This window comes from Paramisgurnus dabryanus, chromosome 24 (genome assembly GCF_030506205.2).
Source record: "Paramisgurnus dabryanus chromosome 24, PD_genome_1.1, whole genome shotgun sequence".
In the NCBI taxonomy this organism is placed as follows: domain Eukaryota; kingdom Metazoa; phylum Chordata; class Actinopteri; order Cypriniformes; family Cobitidae; genus Paramisgurnus; species Paramisgurnus dabryanus.
In genome coordinates this window covers 4,782,170-4,802,899 of record NC_133360.1, presented here as the reverse complement: position 1 = coordinate 4,802,899, position 20,730 = coordinate 4,782,170, and the positions used below count along the sequence as shown (strand labels likewise).

At 34.9% G+C, this 20,730-nt stretch overlaps 2 protein-coding genes across 2 annotated transcripts in view; both read right to left on the bottom strand.

Annotated features, from left to right (window-relative positions):
- Positions 1-13,543, bottom strand: part of LOC135721241 (uncharacterized) — a 101,231-nt gene extending 87,688 nt beyond the window's left edge. The window contains exons 1-2 of the mRNA XM_065243432.2: positions 13,199-13,543; positions 12,624-12,938 (exon numbers count right to left, since the gene is read on the bottom strand). Of these exons, the coding sequence (XP_065099504.1) occupies positions 12,624-12,938; positions 13,199-13,244 (361 nt within the window). The 5' untranslated portion in view covers positions 13,245-13,543. The remainder of the gene's footprint in view (positions 1-12,623; positions 12,939-13,198) is intronic.
- A 1,562-nt stretch (positions 13,544-15,105) lies between these two features.
- On the bottom strand, positions 15,106-20,600 carry LOC135721230 (SLAM family member 9-like). Its single transcript, XM_065243426.2, has 4 exons — positions 20,413-20,600; positions 19,096-19,419; positions 18,323-18,613; positions 15,106-17,087 (listed from the first exon to the last, which is right to left on the bottom strand). The coding sequence occupies exons 1-4, from the start codon at positions 20,459-20,461 to the stop codon at positions 16,942-16,944; spliced, it is 810 nt and encodes a 269-aa protein (XP_065099498.1). The 5' UTR covers positions 20,462-20,600; the 3' UTR covers positions 15,106-16,941.
- Positions 20,601-20,730: the final 130 nt, after the last annotated feature.

Sequence of the window (20,730 nt, the reverse complement as noted above, 5' to 3'; positions counted from 1 at the left end):
CAACACCCGTCTCCGCAAATCCGCCATAGTCATGCCCTCGCAGACGGAGCATTAACTATCATGCAACGCTGCCTCTGCGTGCTGGAGCCCCAGACACGAAAGACAATGCTCGTGGCCATCCCGGGGGGGCGATGAACACACCGCATCCAGAAACGGAGCACGGACGGAAATCCATCTTTAAAAAGACGACCCCGACCGTGACACGAATGAGTGGCTGTCTTAAAAAAGACACAAAGCTCAAACGTGCTGCTCTTTTAGGGAAATCACTCTTTTGTGCGAGCTGGTGAAACACACAGGGAGAGGCAACGGACTCACTCGAACTCAAGTCCTAAATTAAAGAGACAGAGAGAGAGAGAGAGAGAGAGAGAGAGAGAGAAAGGGTGGAGAAAACACTGCGAGCCTCCGCTGGGGTGTCTTTGCCCAACCAACTTCAGCAAGCTGAGATCTTTTTTCCTCTAAGAACAGGGTCTACGAAGATCAGTTAACAGCTTCTCGTGAGCAGATGTCTGCCGGCTTCGAAGCAATAAAAGCTGATTTGGTATTGAGCACCTGCGGCTTATATACGCACCTAGCGGGGCGGCGCCGGCATTATGCAAATACCTGCATGCCAAGTTCATTGCCATTTTCATAGTTTCTCGAAGTAGATAGGTCACCCGCGGAGCGGTTCCCAATTCGTCGGTCACAACGTGACGTCGTAGTGACCGACTGAAAGGGAACTCTTCATCCTGCTGATAAGGAATATATTTTTTTTTTCTACTTCCTATCATTGTCAGTCAAGATTAGATTACTTTTTCATGCCAAAGACAGATTTGCATTTAGTCCTATCTTGTAATATAGATTGTATTTTACTGTCAGATCATGCGAGTGTTACTATGGAGCTTCAACTTGGGAACACTGTGGATTATTCTATACAGTGGAGACTTAATATCGCAACTCTTAGGGACAGTGCATTTTCGGTTTACTTTTCTTCTGAATTTAAATCTTTTCTATCTATTAATTCTTTATCCACAGATAACCCATCTTTATTATGGGAAAGCCCAGGCTAATTATTTCATATACTTCTTCCAAAAAACGTCAAAGAATGGCAAATTAAAGGTCCTTGGAATCTCAGTTAATGGTTTAAGAAAAAATGTATAACAGCTCTCCTTCAGCAGAATTGTTGAAAGAATTACAAGCAATTAGAGCAGCTCTGGACTGTCTTCTCACTGTAGATGCTCAAAACAAACATTTTATGAGCACGGAGACAAGCCTGGGAAATTTCTAACATATTTTGCTGAACAACGTGCAGCTTCTCAGTATATTGATACAATTGTTGATTCAGATGATAATATTTTCCATGATAATAAGAACATTAATAATTCATTTAGGGATTTTTATATAAATCTATATTCTTCTGAGAAAACAGATGATTATCTTAAAAAATGGAAGACTTTTTTCTGAGATTAATCTTAAAACAATCTCAGTTACACAAAAATAAGTCCTTAATGGCCCTATAACTAGACAGGAGATTATTAATGCTATTAATGCTCGAAAGAATAGTAAATCACCAGGGCCAGATGGGTTTTGCAGAGAGTTCTTTAAGGAGTTTCAAGAATTGCTAGTGGACCCATTGCTTAATATGTTTAATTATTCATTTGTGGTTAAAGAATTGCCAAAGACCCTTGGAGAAGCCTATAGTAATTGCATTACTGAATGTTGACCGGAAATTGCTTTAAAAATATAAGCAATGCGCCTTTAAAAAATTCTGCCTACAATAATTGGAACTGACCAAACAGGATTTATACAGGGTAGAAACTCATCTGATAATATTAGACGCCTTTTAAATATTATTAACACCTTAAAGATGAAGTCCATAGATGGGCTAGTACTGTCTTTGGATGCAGAGACGGCATTTGATTGGATTGAATGGTCCTATCTTTTTTTTGTTTTAGATAAATTTGGTCTAGGTGAAAATTTTGTGCAGTGGATCAGAGTTCTGTATACAGACCCATGTTCTGCTGTAATGACGAATGGCTTTAGATCAGATTATTTATAGAGGCACCAGACAGGGTTGCCCCCTATAGCCGCTTTTATTTGTGCTGGCATTGAGCCTTTGGCTGAAGCTATCAGATCAGCAACATCTATTTTAGGTTTACAGATAGGACATATACATCATAAGATTGCACTATATGCTGATGATGTATTGCTTTTTTTATCTGAGCCTGAAAAGTCAGTTCCTGCACTAATTGAGTTGATTAGCTGGTTTAGTACGTTCTCCGGTTATAACATTAATTTGACCAAATCTGAAGCTATGCCTTTAGGTACTCTTATTTCTAAACCTAATATAGTGCTCTGTTTTCCTTTTAAGTGGTCACCTTTAGGTTTTGTCTATTTGGGCATTTTCATCTCTACATCTTTGAAACAGATGTACGAATCTAATTTTGTTCCTTTATTTCAGAAAATACGGCAGGATTTAGAACGTTGGAATACCTTGCCAGTATCTTTACTAGGTCGTATAGCACTTGTAAAGATGACTGTATTACCCAAATTGTTATACCCTAATCGAATGGTTCCTATACTGTTTTCAAATAGGACATTAAAAGACCTAAATATAGCTGGATGGCTTCTTTTATATGGAGTAAACGCAAATCTAGATTAAAATTATCAGTTCTTTATCTACCAAGTTTTATGGGGGGGGGTAGATTTTCCAAATATTAAGATGTGCCAGTTAAGTTCCCATTTGAGATACATTGCAGAGTGGGTTATGAATGACTTTTCCTCTACTTGGTTAGATATTGAATCCTCCTTTTCACATTTTCCTTTAAGAGCTCTTGTTTTTGTTAAAAGCTTTCAAAATATAAAAGAGATATATAATAACCCAATTATAGTTAATACTCTGAAAGCATGGAGATCAGTCTGTAGGCTTGAAGGTAGTCTTGAATTGACTTCTTTCTTCACCCCAATATTAAACAATCCAGATTTCACCACAGGAATTTTGGAAGATGGTTTTAAACGTTGGTATAATTTGGGACTTACTAGGCTTTGGGATATGTTTTTAGATAATAAATTAATGTCATTTGTGGACTTAACTCGGAAATACCAGCTGTTTAAACATGATTTTTTTCGATTCCTCCAATTAAGACATTATATTACTACTAACACAACACTTGTTACAAACTGTAAGATATGTTCTATTGAGAGGTTATTATTTTTATCTTCGGGAAAAATGTCTTTTGGGAAGATTTTATGGTGCTATGTGTTCAATTTTTCTACTGATACACAGATTACCAAAACTAAATGGGAGGAAGAGTTAGCTATTGATATTGATGATGAAACATGGGATGATATTTGGTCTTATGCTAAGAGGATATCTGTTTGTACACGTACGAGAGAAATACAATTTAAATCATACATAGACTTCATATTTCTCCACATCGCAGGCATTTTTTTAATTCCTCTCTATCGCCCATGTGTTTAAAATGTAAAACTGAAGTAGGCACTTTAACACATTGTCTGTGGTCTTGTCACAAACTGCAAAGGTATTGGGGTTTGGTGATGGAGGAAATGGAAAAGATTTTTAATAAGCAGTTGGATTTTGACCCAATCTCACTGATACTGGGTATACCTAATAAATGCATAGTCTCATCGGCTAACAAGAAATTGTATAATATTCTTTCCTTTGCTGCCAGAAAAAATATTTTGCTTAATTGGATTAATGATAAGTCTCCATCACTTAAAGGTTGGCATAAGATAATTTTTGAAATGATTCCCTTAGAGCGTTGTGTATTACATCAAAAAACAGGCATGTTTTATAAAGTGTGGACTCTATATGGAACCTCATCTTCGTCCAATTATACTACAAGGAACATTGTAATTGTGTAAATGTCTAGACATTTAACTTGTTTGCCCTACTTGTTTTGCCATAAATTCCATATTGAAGTCTCCTGTGGCATATATAGGTAGCTGTAGTTTGCAGGGCATTTCAGATTAAGGCGAAACTGCTAAATAACTCCCTATACTGTATAAAAAGAAAACATGAATATCACCACCTTTAATGAATCATTTATTAATTATTTATTAATTGTAAATGTATTTATTTTAGCATTTACTAATAATTTTTTTAATCAAAGTTGAAACTGTTAACATTAGTGAATGCACCATGAACTACCGTCAATTACTGTAATGACATAAACAAGAATTAATTAATGATTATATACTCTATATTTTTCATTGTTTGTTCATGTTATATAATGCATTTACTAATGTGAACCAATACAACTTTTTCATATCATATTATTCAGTAAACATAAACAAATAATCCAGGGTCTGTTCTGTTCACACAACAGCTTACAGTCACAGCTCTAATACAGTAACGTTATGTATGAATATAAACCCTAACTCGAGTCAAACTCCTCGTGACACAGAAACAGCAGACGCATTTAGCACTGTTGTTTGTGTTTGAATGGCTTAAAATCACTTGTTTTTAAACTGCGGTGCTTAAATATATGTACAAATGTTACGTTTTTGTGACCACATGCAAATGCAACTGCAAAAACGGACAGGTGGATGACATCAAAGTCCCGCGAGAGCATTTCGGAAGCAGTCTCCTCTTATGATTCCTCGTCAATCGCTCTCACGGAATTTGGATGTCATCTGCCTGTTGGTTCTTGTGGCGCCACATGAAGTGTTAAATTCGAGGAGGAAAGCAGTCTTTCCTCCCCTTCGGGGCTTGACCCCTAATTACTGTTTGCCCGTTATAACACCGTTATCGTTACTGACATTAAAATGCTGCGAGTTACTCAAATTGATCTCACTGAAGTGATTTTCACCCGCGTATGCTCGCTCTCTCAGCCAAACACTGATTTTCTCTTGTGTGTATGTGTGTGTTTGTGTTGTGAGAAACATAACTGAGGATGATGATTGGTGTGTGTGTGTGTGTGTGTGTGTTAGAGGGGGTGGGACAACCACATAGCTGATGATGATTGGCTTAATTTCCATCGTTAGCCAACCAGAGGCATAGTTCACAAACAGACACGCACACTTCCACAGGCCGACTCCAGGTGTGCAGTGTAAAAAAGTCTGAGCAACTTTGTCACTAGATTTAGCAACTTTCTATCATTTTAGCGATTTTATAGGACAAATCTAGCTATCTTTTCTGGCGTGGTTGGAGACTTTTGTAGACTGACATGAAAATACGCGTTGTTTTCTCTTCTCAACCAGTCTGACGTCCCAGGGCTATTCAGTGCATTCCAGTTGGGCCACCAAAATGCACCTCCACCCTTTCGGTTGGGCTATCTTAAGAAGGAAAATATATTTTAAAGCTTTTGCATTCTGTCACAGATTTAGTTGTGTAATTATGTTATATGTAATTCAGGCATCACGTATTTAAATGGCATTTTAATGCATGCTCACTTTTTATCTGTTGTTGCGTAAACTGTACAGAGAGTGTCAGTACTGATTTGTCATTGATGCTCTGAATTTCCTCCAACATTTTCCTCCTGTCAGCAGTGCTTTAAGTGGGCCGGAACGCCCCGGTACTCAGTACCGCCACTTCTAAAAATAGCTCTTGAGCGTACCACCACCTCTCCGTGCGCCCAGAACGTGCTTTTAGCGTACCGGAACGCTCATTTGCACATCTGTTTAAAAATCAGAGGTTTAGTTTAATCATTTGGCTGCACTGTCGCTTTTCAGAGCGCCCTTAATGTACGCTTCCTAATTCGTCCCACCGCGAGCAGAGACTACATTACCCATACACCCTTGCGTTTACAAGTTAAAAGCGCATGCGTCCGTCAGTCAGTGTCAAGGTGCTCTGGAGAGGTGTGTGTTTGTGTGTGAAACGCGCAACCATAGCTGCTCGGTTAAAATGAAAATACAATGAACACGTAATATGCCCTCCTTGTTTAAGACTCTGAGTAGTAAAAGAACAAGGTCAGAATCAGAGGACTCGCTGACATCCCACCAAGCCAGAATGACAGCTGCAGGTCAGATGCAAGCCTTGTAGGTACGTGATAATCTCCGCTACCGCGGCTGTCAGTTTGGTTCCCCTCGAAGCAACTTCGGATTTCCTCAGGCGATGTGCAGAAAACATTCTTGAAATTGTAATATACATTTAGTTTAATTGCTAAACTACAAGTAAACGATATTTCAATGAATTTGAACGACGTGCACAGTAGTTTTACCACCCGCAAAATGGAAAACAATGGGACAAAATAAATTTTTTTCAAGCTCTTTCTATCTGAACAACTAGTTTTAGCATTTAACCATGCTGAAAATTTTACTCACATATCTACCTTTTGCACATTTTATTTATGTTCAAAAGCTCTTTCTACAGTAGCTCTTTCTAATGGTATTTTTTCAAAATCCTTTTGCACATTTTATTTATGTTCAGTAGCTATTTCTAGCTCAAGCAAATCCACAAATTTATAAAATGATTTATTATGTTTTACAAGGTCGTCTGTTGACTGCTGAATATAAAACCCCTTCAACATTGGAGTCGAAAAAAAAAAGAAAAAAAAAAAAAACACACATAGAGTACCGGCACCTCTTTTGGGCCACTTAAAGCACTGCCTGTCAGTCAATACTATTCTCACATAACAAGGGAAATGTCCCGCACCAAGCTTAAACATGATATAGATTGCATGTGCAGTGAAAAAAATTGCAAAATTGCTGACAGTAATGCATGGACATTGAAACCATTATATGTGGGTGTGGGACAAGACCCACTTACTTTTTACGACTAGTACTATTGGACACACTCACTTCTTGCATCAGAGGGTGTTCATGTGCCATTTTTCTAGGAAACTCATATTCATTACTTGTTTTAGAACCATATGAAGACAGCATTCTTCCCCTATATAATGGACGCAAATGTCATTCTTTATATGGTGAATAGTGAAGGATTGAATGGTTTCAGACACCGCAAACAATATTCTTTCAAGCAAATAAATTTTACAGTTATTGTTGGTGCTATAGAAACCCATAATTCCCAGTCAGAGGACGTAAACAGCTTTGCGTTGAATGTCACATATTGTCATATTGAAGCAACAGTAATAATGATATGGTGTGAACGAACATAAGTACTGAGATACAGGTGACATAACATTTAACGATTATAATTTTCTTATCTAAAGAGAAAGTCAAGATTAGTTAAATGTTGATGACTGAAAATTGACTTTCATTTGGAAAATACAGCAAAGTTTACTCTTCTACCCTTACGTATTACCAAAGATATTTAATATTAACCAAATTTGTTACTGCTATAGCTATGAATATGGCCAATCTAGTTAGGGCTGAACGATTAATTGAAACCGAACCACAATTACGATGTAAAACATTGCAACTAACAATTCGCGAAACAAAAGAATGCAATGAGAGAAATATTTAGAGAGGCTTTGTGACATTCTAACCAATTGAGTGACATGCACAGCCTAACAATGCTTACAAGCCTGTCTCCTTATTTAAAACAAACTGAAATTCCATTTAACTGGTTTTCTAATTTCATTTTTACTCTTTTTGAAGATCCCAAAGGTATTTAATATTTTATTTTTGAAGTTGAGTAGGGGAGATTGGTTGTCACAATTGGTTGGTTGCATGAATTGCTCATCTTCAAATAATCTTTCAGCAGTAATTCTTATGAAATGAAAACTTGGGATCTTGGCTTTAAATGTGTATACTTTTTACTTTAAGAATGTATTGTAACAGGAAGTAATTAAAACCATCAAAGACACTCTGACACAATGTGAAAACCAACCCCATCACGAGGTATGGGGTTGGTTGTCCCTATAGTGGTTCAATAGGATTTCAGTGATAAATTGGGATCTGGAAAGATAATGTGTAACTTTTTAGATAATGTGTAACTTTTAAGTTTTTTAAGCTAGAAACTGCAAATAAGTTTTAATATGAATATCACCCCATGATCGTTGTCATGAATGGCCATTATGTTTAAACAATGGGATTAAAGTGGGTGATCAGTTATTTAAATTGTCTACAGTGTTGAGAAATAAAACAAACTATTAAGTAAAGTATTTAAGTAAAGTAAAAGTATTGATTTTTAATTGTACTCAAGTAAAGTAAAAATCCCCAAAAATAATACTTAAGTACAGTAATCAAGTAAAGTTACTCAAGTACTTTACACCTCTGCCAAAAGTAAGTTGACCCGACCCAAACCAAACCGTGGGGTACTATGCAATGGAAAAGTGCCATTTTTTATGTTTCGGGGTGGTAGGTTTGACCACTCCGTTTTGCAGTTTGTGGAAAATTCTCCTTTTTGAAATGTATAACGTTTTAAATGCCGTGCCGGCGCCTCCATGTCACGGTAATAATATTGTCTGCTATATTTGCTTTTTATTTATTAAATACATGCAATTGGTTGATGAAACATTTATTAAAATTAAGATACAATTTATACAAAATGAAATTCACTATAAAGAAAGGCTTTCTATAAAGCAAAACCTAATTAAGTGGTAAAAATCATGTCTAACGATTTACAAAAACAAAACTTAATCTGCACTTTACTGTTTAAAGACGTAGGTGTTAATAATTTGGAACACAATCAGGAGAGACTTTCATTTTAATTATTTTATTGATGTATTTTATTTGCTATTTGAATGAAGGATTTTACATATTTACATACATATTTTTTTATATGCTGGAATATGCAGAAATATAAGTTAACAGAAGGAGAACTTTCTTTAAAATATGGTGGAATGTGCAGAAAATAGGTTTAAATGTTCAGCAATTTTCTTGAAGTCTGAGACTGTTGCTTTGATTAAATTTTAGCTTGATACAATGTGAGTCCGCGAAAACAAACGCAGTGACCTCGCGCTAGAACCCAAATGCTGTGACCTTGCGCCAAATGTTTTTATTGTACAAACAGGCGAGTTATGAAAAATTGAGTGTGAGGGATTTGTTTTCTTCACACAAAAAGATCCTGGAAATTGGAATGAAATAGCTAACTGTAGTGGTGTTTAGTCCACTGTCTATAACAGCCTAATTTAGAGATCACTTTTTTTAACCGACAACCGGTTAATTCTGTTTGACTGTTGTATTTAACTTTTTTATAAACAGCTAATTGTTGCTAATAAAAGTTGTTAATATTGTTGTGCATGTTATTTTGTTATTGTTTCAGTATTAGTGTTTGGTATTCAGTTTCTATAGGGGTTTAGGCACAAGCCAGTTTGGTGACGCTGTCTGAGCCTTACATCATAATTTTATAATTATTCACGGTAATACCGTATACCGGGGTAAAATAGGGAGGCGGTTTGATGGTATCAAAATTTGGATACCGCCCAAGCCTACATGGCTATTATAGCAAAAAAAAAAAATTTCGGGACATTCTTGCGACCCGGTGGCAACTTGTCCACGACCCGGTACTGGGTTGCGACCTGGTGGTTGGGAACCTCTGGCTTAGAGCACCTTTAATAATGGAGAGGCGGCTAACTGCTGTAGTAAGATTTGTTAACCTAAAATAAATTAAATGTTTATTGATTTTCAATAAATATCTGTTATAAGTCTTCTTTATTGTGTTGAAGTAACTAGTTATTTATATATTTGATAAAATACAATGTTATCTTAATACAATATGGGATGTGTTGAGGTATTTTTATTTAAAATAACATGTGTTACAATATAATATTTCAGTAGACAATTTTTCCAGTAATAAAATAATTAAATTATTATAGATTTTGTATTAAATATTTAGTTTTATTCCTCCTTATATGGAAATGTGTTTTACCTATTTTAGATAGATATGATAGGTAAAAACACAACATGGAATGTACAAATAGATGGCCGTACTTTAGTAAGCCATAGCCTACTTCTTTACTGCAGCTGCTCTGCACTCTTTCAGTGCGTGCAAGGAGCCGCAGCAATGCACACTGTCCTGTAGATCAGTGATTCCCAACCGGGGGTACGCGTACCCCAGGGGGTACGTGAAAAGATTTACATTTTGCTTTGATCTCATTTCTTTTAATAAAAATGTCTTTCGTTTGTCCAGTCATTTACCTAAGATTGATTTTTGTGAGGAAAGCATTGTTAAAAGGACAACTTTGTAATTTTAATCTTATCATTAATATAATTAGCCGTCAAGAGTAAATGCGCTGCATGATCCAAAACGCAATAGCGATGTCCAACTCAAGAACGATCTGACTATTTTCAATGAACCTGAATAGTTTCTAAAGACACAAAGTTTATAAACTGTAAATAATGTTCAAATAATGCTATAATATTCATTCCCGCTGCCATTACATTTTCAAATTATGCAAAAAAACTTTTGCATTGTTTTGGCTAACATATATTGTCCCGTATGATGTCTTTTGTATTTATAGAGAATGTCTTAACACATTTTGTTTCTCTTTATATTTGAACAGAATAATTTAACTTATTTGCACACTTTAATTATCAGTAACTTAAATTGAGATTTTAGTAAATTTAGGGCATTTACTAAAAAGGACGTGAGAGCTCAATTCCAAATAAGCACCGGAGTGGATAATTTGCGTGTGATTTACTACAAAGGCGCAAATTAAATACACAGGCACAATAATGACATAAGCACATTTCTATTATGACCATTGCAATCTATAAGAGCAGCGCAATTTAGTACAGGGTCGCAAATAAGAGAACTCGGCAGGACATTGCAATGAAAATGCGGACTGCGGAGTGTGCAATTCCGGCTAAGTGAAAGTAAGACGAAAGATGAACGGTAAAAGAAGTTTTGAAATACCTGATTTGACTTCTCCTCGTGACTTCTCCTCCTCTTTTCTCCAGCAAATTAAACATAGCTTGGCAAACTATATATATATTTTTTTAAGTATGTTCCTCTGGCAAAATGTAATACTCTCCTCGCATTAATGTTGCTTCAAAAGGAAAACTTCCACAAATGCAAATGCAATAAGGTCGCAAAAATAACACCTTTTCAGAGCTAAATATCTACTGCGTGTTCAGTCGCTATTTAACTCCAAAATGATGGTTTGCGCAAGCTGTTAGTAAATCTGGCCCTTAAAGGGGTCATATGATAAAAAATTTTCATTTGTAAAGTAAGTCTTTGGCGTTCCCAGAGTCCATATGTGAAGTTTTATCTCAAAACACCCTACAGATAATTAATTATACACTGTAAAAAAATTCTGTAGAAATTACAATGTTATTGCAGCTGGATTGCCGTAATTTACCGTAGATTTAAATTTATGTTATTTACTGGCAAGAGTTTGTTCAAAGTTAAATTAATTTTAAATATTAACAAGTCTTTATCTTTACAGAATAAAACTAAACAATAACAGCCTAATGCAAAGCATTCTGGGAACCAGAAATCATCATCAACCTTTTTCTGTTTTTTGTTTCCCAGAACGTTTGGCTTGATGCTGTTCTTTTAGTTTTACTCTGTAAAGACAAAGACTTGTAAATGTTTAATGTTCATTTAACTCTGAACAAAATGTTGCCAGTAAAAAACATAAACTTAAATCTACTGTAAATTACCGGCAACCCAGCTGCAATTTCTACGGAATTTTTTTACAGTGTAGCATGTCAAAATTGCCATTTTGTAGGGCTGAGCAAATTGTGCCGTTTTTGGGTGTGTCTTTTAAAATGCAAATGAGCTGATAAACACTGATCGCAATGATAGTGGTTTGTTAAAATAAACATGCTTCATCAGTCAGTGCTTTTTACTTTAATGTTTAAAATTAATAAATATAACTAATTATTTGTCTTTAAAACACAACTTAGGTTTAGTTTCGATGAAGGGGTACTTGAGCCTTACTGATAGGGCTGTGGGGGTACTTAGGGCAAAAAAGGTTGGGAACCACGGCTGTAGATCGTTAAACTGCTTTTGCTCCATGTCAACATGCATACTCCCAGCAAACAATTTTAGTTTTTGGTTTCCAGAATATTATTTTCCAAAATTTGTAATTGGTTAGTCAGGAAAGCTTTCTTTACAGAAATAGAAAGTTATTTTTAGGTTAGTTAACACAGGGTTCCCATACCTTAGTTAACTTCAAATTCAAGACATTTTAAGGACTTTCCAGGTCCAATACCCTCAAATTCAAGGACTAAATGTGGAGACACATTTCAAGTGAGAGCAAGGTTACATCGTGTTACCTTTAAAGATACATTGTTACAGTTCCTTTTCAAAGGAAACTTGCACTGCGTCACTGCAGTGACACTTTAGGGACGCCTGCATCTGAATGTGTATATCAAATTCAACCAATGGTGAGGCTTTATCCTACACTACACAGGGAATAATATGGATTTTTTCCCAGAAAACTTCTTGCATAAAATAGAGGGTCACCGACGTCACGTTCTAAGCGGTAACCCGGATGCGCGTAACGTTATAATAACGTTCCCATAACGTTAGTTTTCGGTTCTCAAAACGTTCTCCTAACATTAGTTTTTGGTTTCCAGAACATTATTTTCCCAAGATTTGTATTTGATTAGTCAGTAAAGTTTTCTTTATAGATAAGAATGTTATTTTTAGGTTAGTAAACACTCCCCTAACTTTAAAATAACGTTCCCCTAATGTTAGTTTTCGGTTCTCAAAACTTTAGTTTTTGGTTTACAGAATATTTTCCAAGGTTTGTATTTGGTTAGCCAATAAAGTTTTCTTTACAAAAATAGAATGTGAAATGAGAACTTATTAAAATGTCTGAGATACATACCTTTAACATTAAAACTCTTCTTCTGGGTTTCTTTACTTACAACATGTATATCTACTTCATACAATCCAGAGTCTGTGGTTCTGATGTCTGTGATGATGAGATCTCCAGTCTGATTATTCAACTGCAGTCTGCCTCTGAATTTCCCATCAAGAACATCATCATATATTGAGAAATTATTGACATTATTCGCTATTCGAGTTTTTTGAGCCCCAAATTTCCATATTATTGTCACATCGTTTAATGCTTGTATAACAGTATTAGTGTGTAGAGTAACAGAATCTCCCTCCATCACTGAGACTTCATCACCAAACACACCTGCAAAAAGAGAGATAATAACTCAGACATTACACTGTCAGTAAAATATGACTCATGTTGTCGACAACTCTACAAAAGCATCTAATAAAGCACTTCACGATGCCGCATGGTCTGTTAGATGTTATAGATATGGCTAACGTCAACGTTATATGAAGATATGTAGATGCAGTAGGCTAATAGGCCTACTGGAAGTTAGTGTTATATTTCCGGTGTTATAGTGAAAGCGAAAGTGTTGCAGAAATGTTTATAAACGAACTTACCGTTGATGAATAAAGAGAGGGTGAAGAGTAAAGTGATCCTCTTCATATTAGGTGTTCAGTTAATAAATATGCGATCAGTATATTAAAGTATCCGGTGTCTTATATCGGAGTGTTTGTCAGTCGCCACACCCATAAACCCACTGACTGCAAACTAAACGCAAAAAGCGATATACTGATATAATAATTACGATTAGCTTATGAATTTGTCGGTGTTTCCTACCATACTGAAATAATCCGTTCGGAGTAATATTTAGGATGTGAAATAAGCGTCTAATATGGAGAAATGGCGGACTCCTCTACCCGTTATGTTTTCTTTCTGGGTTTTTTTGGCAGATCGCAACCAACTTATTCATGTGCATACCGCCACCTACTGTACCGGGATGTGCAACTTCTGGGCTTCATGTACATAAGGGGGGGGGGGATAATGATACTAAATAGTGTGTTACCCTGTGTCCTTAAGAAACTTAAATATAACTTTACTCCATTCCCTCATTTTCTCATGTGCCCCCAAAGCCCCTTTCAAACTCCATTCTTGTTCTAACTCATATATCTTATCTTGTAAGATCCTCCTTTCAGCATTAGGTTATATCTTACACACCACATTATAATATGCTCCACATTTTCTGGAACTTTACACTCATCGCACTTATCTGAAGCACATTTTCCCATTAAGTATAGGGTTGATTTTAAACCATATGTCCAAGTCTTAATCTTGTTAAAATCACTTCTTCTCTTCTGCAATTTCTTTTAAAAACCTTGACATCAATTGACTTCTGGATATTATAGTAATATATCTCCCTTTGTTGTCTGTGTCCCACTTTTCTTGCCATGATTGTTTTACTTTTGTTTTAATTAATGACTTGGCCTCACCTCTACCCAATGGTTTTTTTATTACAGTATTTCCTCACTCTCTATTTCCAGTGCATTATTTGCTATCATATCTGCAATCTCATTACCCTTTACGCTAGAATGACCTGGAACCCCAAAATTGAAGATTTATTCCCATTCTCTCTATATTTAACATTATCATGTATATATCTTGATGTAAATCCTCTCTTATTGTTTCAGTTGAATTTAAACTATTTAAAGCTGCAGTCTGAGCCTGAACATATAAGAACTCTTTGAGGTCTAACTTCTTCTATCCACCGTAATCCTAGAATTATAGCCATTACTTCAGCTAAATTGTTATTATTTTATAACTACCTCAAACTCTAGTATGTATACTCCTATTCCTACATACTTCTTGGGTCTTTAAATCCATCAGTGAATATTGTTATGTAATGATAATAGGTCTACTTAATATATTTCTGTACCAAATATCCAACATTTTTATCATCCATTTCAGTCCATTCTTTCTTGAGTTCTAAAAGTTTTAAGTCTACATTGGGAGCAGGAAATAGCCATGGAGAAACATTTCCCCAAACCCCATTTGGGGCGTACTCAAGTCTCTTCAAATCATATTCCATCACTATTGTGTTAATATTTCAGCTGAATTCTTTACCTTTTCTTTTTTGCATATACTCCCAGCAATCATATACTACATATGTAGCTGGTTGTTCTTTCCCAGATCCTTTTGATTTAAGCCAGTATGTCATTGACAGCTTTATCCATTTTTAATAAAGTGGTGATTCTTTAGTCTCTACAAGCAAGGCATAGGAGTTGTTTTCATAGCACCTATACTAAGCCTAAGTGCTCTAAACTGCATTCTATCTAGTTTTTCCAGTACACTCTTTGCTGCTGCTCCATATACCATATACCCATACTCTATACATGATCTTATTAAGGCCCTGTATATATCAAGTAGACTGTTTATCTGCTCCCCAATCATATCCCGAAATTGATCTCATAAGATTAAGTACTTTATTGCATTTAGTTTTAAATTGTTTAAAATGTGTCCTCCAGAAACATTTCTCATCAAACCATAATCCTAGATATTTGAACTTTGTTACCCTTTCCATTACCCGTTATGTCTGAAATGAATCCAAGTGTAATACACAGCGACACCTGCTGACAAAACACACACAAACACTTTCCAAAACAAAATGGCTGCGTCAAAGATGAAACTCTGATGCGTTTTTTGTAAGAGCCACTGGGTGGCGCTTCGGTAGCGCGGCCGCCATTTTGGAATGAAAATGCCCTTTGCTGGAGTTACCGAACAACAGCTGTACAGAACAGATAACATAATGGGGCGGTTTCCCGGACCAGGATTAGCTTAATCCAGAACTAGGCCTTAGTTTAATTAGGAAATATAATTAGTTTTAACAAACATGCCTTACTAAAAACATTACCTGTGTGCATTTTGAGGTAAAACAAAGGGCACTGATGTATTTTAAGATATGTAAGTGCAAGTTGTTTTCAGTTTGGAGAGCTCTTAAAACTGTTTAAGTCTAGGACTAGTCTAATCCCTGTCCGGGAAACCGCCCCATAATTTTTTTAATTAAGCCAACAGTAAATTTTGTTCACTTGCTACACCTACTGCTGTATGTATGTGTTGTGTTGTTGTTGTGATCAGTTGTGGAATTCATCATTAAATAGATACACATTTGAGGTCGTTTTCTTCTTCCCTTACGAAACCATGGTTTTACTACAATTCAAACCATTTTAAATGTTAGCTCTATTTTTCACTTAGGCTACATAGGCCTACTGTATTAATTCATTATATTTTATTGTTAAATAAAGAATGTGCATAATTTATATTATTATTTTCCATCCTAAAATATTTAATGTGTTTCAGGCTCATGTATTGATAATATTTTTTTACTATTGGGCTTGGTTTTGAAGTGGTTGCATATTTGTCTCACGAGAGTTAGCAACACTCTCCAAGAGCTGTAAAAATATGGAAAAAAAACCTTTTGCATTGCTGTTTGCTGGTCTGTGGCCAATTTCAGAAACTGCATCTTTAGAAGAATGTAGACTTTGAACAAAGCCCAAAATTAATTGCAATCGTATACAACATAGAGAAATACAGAGATTACACGATCCTGTATGCCAAATAATTACAAGACAAATGCCAAAAGCACAATGCCAAATCGAAATTAAATAACCAGAAAAATATAAACATTAAAAGTAAATGAAATCAATTAGATTTTAGTACCGGGACCACCTTTGGGAACTAAATCTGCTTTCACACCAAGACTTGTGAGACGTCTCCAACATAAAACATAAAATGAATAAAAGAATGTGAATAGGTCTAGCAATAGTTGTTAGTGTAAAGAATCCCACAACAAGGTTTAAGGCCCAATCCCATTTCTCTGTCTTACCTATTCCCCCTACCCCTTAGTTTTGCACATTTATGTGAATTGCACATTTACGTGAATATGCAAAACTAAGGGGTAGGGGGAAGAGTTTAAATCAAGGATTATTAATAAATCTGTAGCACCCAACTTTAAACATTGTTTTAAATAATCATTTTGATCCAGGTTTTATTTTACAGGTTTTAAATCTCAGTTAGCGATTAACTTTAAACTTATTGGGGTGGTTTCCCGGACAGAGCTCTTACATTTTAGTCTAGGAGTAGTCTAATCCCTGTCCGGGAAACTGCCCCATGATGTCTCAACAGAATACCGAGATACCCATTTTATCCTGACAGTACATATAAAGACATCTTTTGTAAATATAGAGGCCGATTGCTTTAGAAGAATAGACAGTTTCAGCAGCAACAACATAAACAAATGTCTCTGTTGAGAAAAAAGTCTCATAATATGACCCCATAAAAATTCAGAGGATTTAGAAACTACAATTTCTCAGTGATGGTCTAATGGGGTCTGTGAAATCTTCTTCTGTTTATCTCTGATCTCATTAACCAGAACAGCAACAGTAGCCACACCCACAACAGCTGAGATGACCAATCGGACCATAGCTTCAAGAACATAACAACAGCAAACGCAATCTGAATGGAAACAACAACAAAAAATTGAGAGTTTCAAGGCAATTTACCAGAGTTTCATGTGGAAAACAATATATAATAAATAAAATGGGGACAGTATGGAGGCAGACACTTTTCAAACGATTTCAACATTGAGACTCAGTTTCTGTTTTGTAACTGTGACAAGCACAACATTTTAATTAACATTAATAAAATAAATTATTTACATTATTTGTCACATTACAACATGAACACTGAAAAAAATGATTCATTGAATTTAATAAATTTTTTAAGGTAAGTGGCTGCAATCAATTTATTTAAGCTACATTTAAACAAAAAAGATTAGTAACGTAAAAGAAAATATAGAACTTTTGTTTAAATGTAGCTTAAATAAATTGATTGCAACCACTTACTTTAAAAAAATTGATTAAATTCAATGAATAATTTTTTTCAGTGAATGCCTAGACAAGACCAGTTAAAGCCAGTACTTAGTTAAATTAAGATGTTTAAGCATCTTTTATAAACATTCCTTAGAAAAAGACATTACTGGTGTGTATCTTGAGACAAATTAATGACACTGGTATAGTTTAAGATCTGTAAGATCAAGTTACCTCAAAAATGTGTTTATAAAACGTCTTGTTCTTGTTCTTTATTCTAATTGGTTGAAACGCGTTCTAAGCCGTGATAAAATACCCCGGTAACCCCACGGTTCAGACCGCATCACAAGTATCACTGCGCCACTGTTGCTGCGTACTGATTTATGAAAATAAACACCACAGTCTTTAATCATATTTTTTTTTTCTACATTTGCACAATTATGGCGATATCCAGATAAATGTCATAGATATTGTTGAGTCATTTTGTCAATAATAAGAAAACATTCCCCGAGTTGTGTTTGTCTTAAATTGATATTTCAGCTTTTATCCACTAGATGACAATCTTACACAACTTAAACACTGACGCATTCACTCGACACAACAGCGTTGTGGTGGATTTAGTGTGACGTGTAAGTTTTGATGGCTCTGAATCTGATCTCTTACAAAAGTTCTTCACAAAAAGGAATTATCTCCGCTTCACGTCGTGCCTACAACACCCCTTAGCTGTTTTAAAATGCACTGGTAACCCACTGCTTCTTGGGGTTTATTGCTTTATTAAGACTAGTCTCAAGCCTTTGTTTGTAAAACTTGGATGATGTAATTTATATTACTCTTGCACTCATAATAATTTTTTCAAATTAATTCACTAAATAAAAACTGTACCTGAACACTTCTGACAGAGATCAGTATTGAGATGTTGAGTTTGATTACTGATGGGATTGTTCACCACACAGCTGTAAGAATCATCATGATTCAGACACTTCAGATGAAGAGAGATGCTGCTGATATTGAGATCAGACACACTGATGATGGACAATAAACTGTTTCCTTTATACCAGGACAAACTCACATCTCTCACATTCAACACTGAACACAATAATGAACAATTTGAGGCTGATGATGATGATGATGATGAAGAGTTTTGTGTGGTGATGACAGGAACGGGCAGACGAGCTGAAAAGCATTTAAGAATAGAAACAAAAATGAAAAGAGTTTATTATCAATATAAAACATCAATTAGACAACAATGAGAGTAATTACTGACTGATAGTTTTTATCTCAACAAAAGCAATAAGCCCTAAGAAGGGATTTAAGGATAACAGTAAATATAAAACAAATAAGAGATGATGTTAAACACAACACAGAGCAACTTCACAGAGATTATTAAATTTATTATATGGTTTATTCATAAAAGCACACAGCAAGAACAATGTAAAGATATTGATAAACATATTATTGAAACAAGCAGTGTAGATCATCAGAAGCAGAATGATTGACAAACAAAAGACAGACAGAAACAGTGATACAGTAATACTGATATCCTGAGATCACTAAAGTCATTTACAACAACCACCAATCATAATCAAACACCTAAACTATCAGTTTTATATACTAAAATATATAATAGAGAAGACAAACAGTAAATCTTTACTCACCATAAACAATAACATTGAATCTGTGTGAGATCTCTGTAGCGCTGGTGATGGTTACATTATAATCTCCAGTGTGTTGAGTTGTGATGTTTGTGATGGTGAGATCTCCAGTCTGATTATTCACCTGCAGTCTGTCTCTGAATCTCCCATCAAGAACATCAGCATATACTGAGACTTGATTAATACCGTTAATGATTTTAGCTATGGTAGACGTTTGACGTCCAAATCTCCACTCCATCACATCATCTCTCTTTATTTCAGTAATATTTGTGTGTAGAGTAACAGAATCTCCCTCCATCACTGACTTCACTTCATCACCAAACACACCTGAACACATTCACATCAAAGTTCATTAAAGTGTTTGAATAAAGTTCATTTGAACTTTCCAGTATTTAAGAAAAGCAAATGCCAACTCTGAAAGAGATTTGGAAATGTGAGCGTTGAAAGAAATGTTTTTTTTTACATCTACATGACATCTATTCATAGAAAAGCGATTTAATTGTGATTTAAGTTTTATCAGCATTTGTTTAAAAAGCTAATACAACAGTTGAGCTACAGGAACATTTAAATACAGAAAATTATTAAAAGCTTCAACAATATGGAAAAAAAATAAATCTCTAAATTCACACTCACATGTTACTTGTTTTATATTTGTCCATATTTTATAATAATAGTACATTTATATTTACATTTATGCATTTACCTAAATGCTTTTATCTAAAGTGAATTATAATAGCGAGGAGAAACATTATTGTAAAGTCATCAAAACTATGAAATAACATAAATGTAATTACAGGAATTATTTAGTGACTGATAAACTTATATATTATATATATATATATACTTATAGTTTAGTTATATTTGATTATTCACTCTATGACTTTGCAGAAATGTTCACTTATCATTTTATCACTCAGCTTCTTGAGGTCTCGCATTGATTTTTTGTAAGATGATAAAACTTTTGAACAGTAGTTTATATTTATGTATTCAAACAAAGGTTTATGACATTTCCATTTAAAGCTTCTTTTTTGAACTATAAAGCCAAAAGAAATGACGAGAGTATTCTGAATGTATTTTTTCTCTTAGATTGTTGTCTCATTTTTATGTAAAGCACTTTGAATGACCTCTGTGTATGAAAGGTGCTATACAAATAACCATGTCTTGCCTTGATGAATATTTAGATTATGTGAGATCATAGACATCCAAACTACATTTCATGATAAAATATCAAATTAATAATAAAACTAAAATATAACAAATAAAATATAACGCTGTACAAACAGATGTTATAAAACATTAAAAAACACATTTATAACTTACCAACCAGAGAAGTGAAGCAGAAAGAGAGAAAAACAAACTTGAGAAACATTTTCTTCGACAGTTCAGAAAAAAAACACAACAAGAATCTGACAACGTAAAGTCAGGTACAGATCATAAACAGGTAATATTGTTTATGATGTTAAACCAGTTTGCAGATTCCCACCAGATGAATTTAACCACAAGCTCTCTTTAACCCCACCCTAAAAAATGTACTTACAGTATCCCTCCTCAAAACACAAGACAAGTTTATATACATATATAGTATATTATAAGCATGCTAATTTAAATAGTGTCATAAAGGGGAAAAAAGGAGAACAA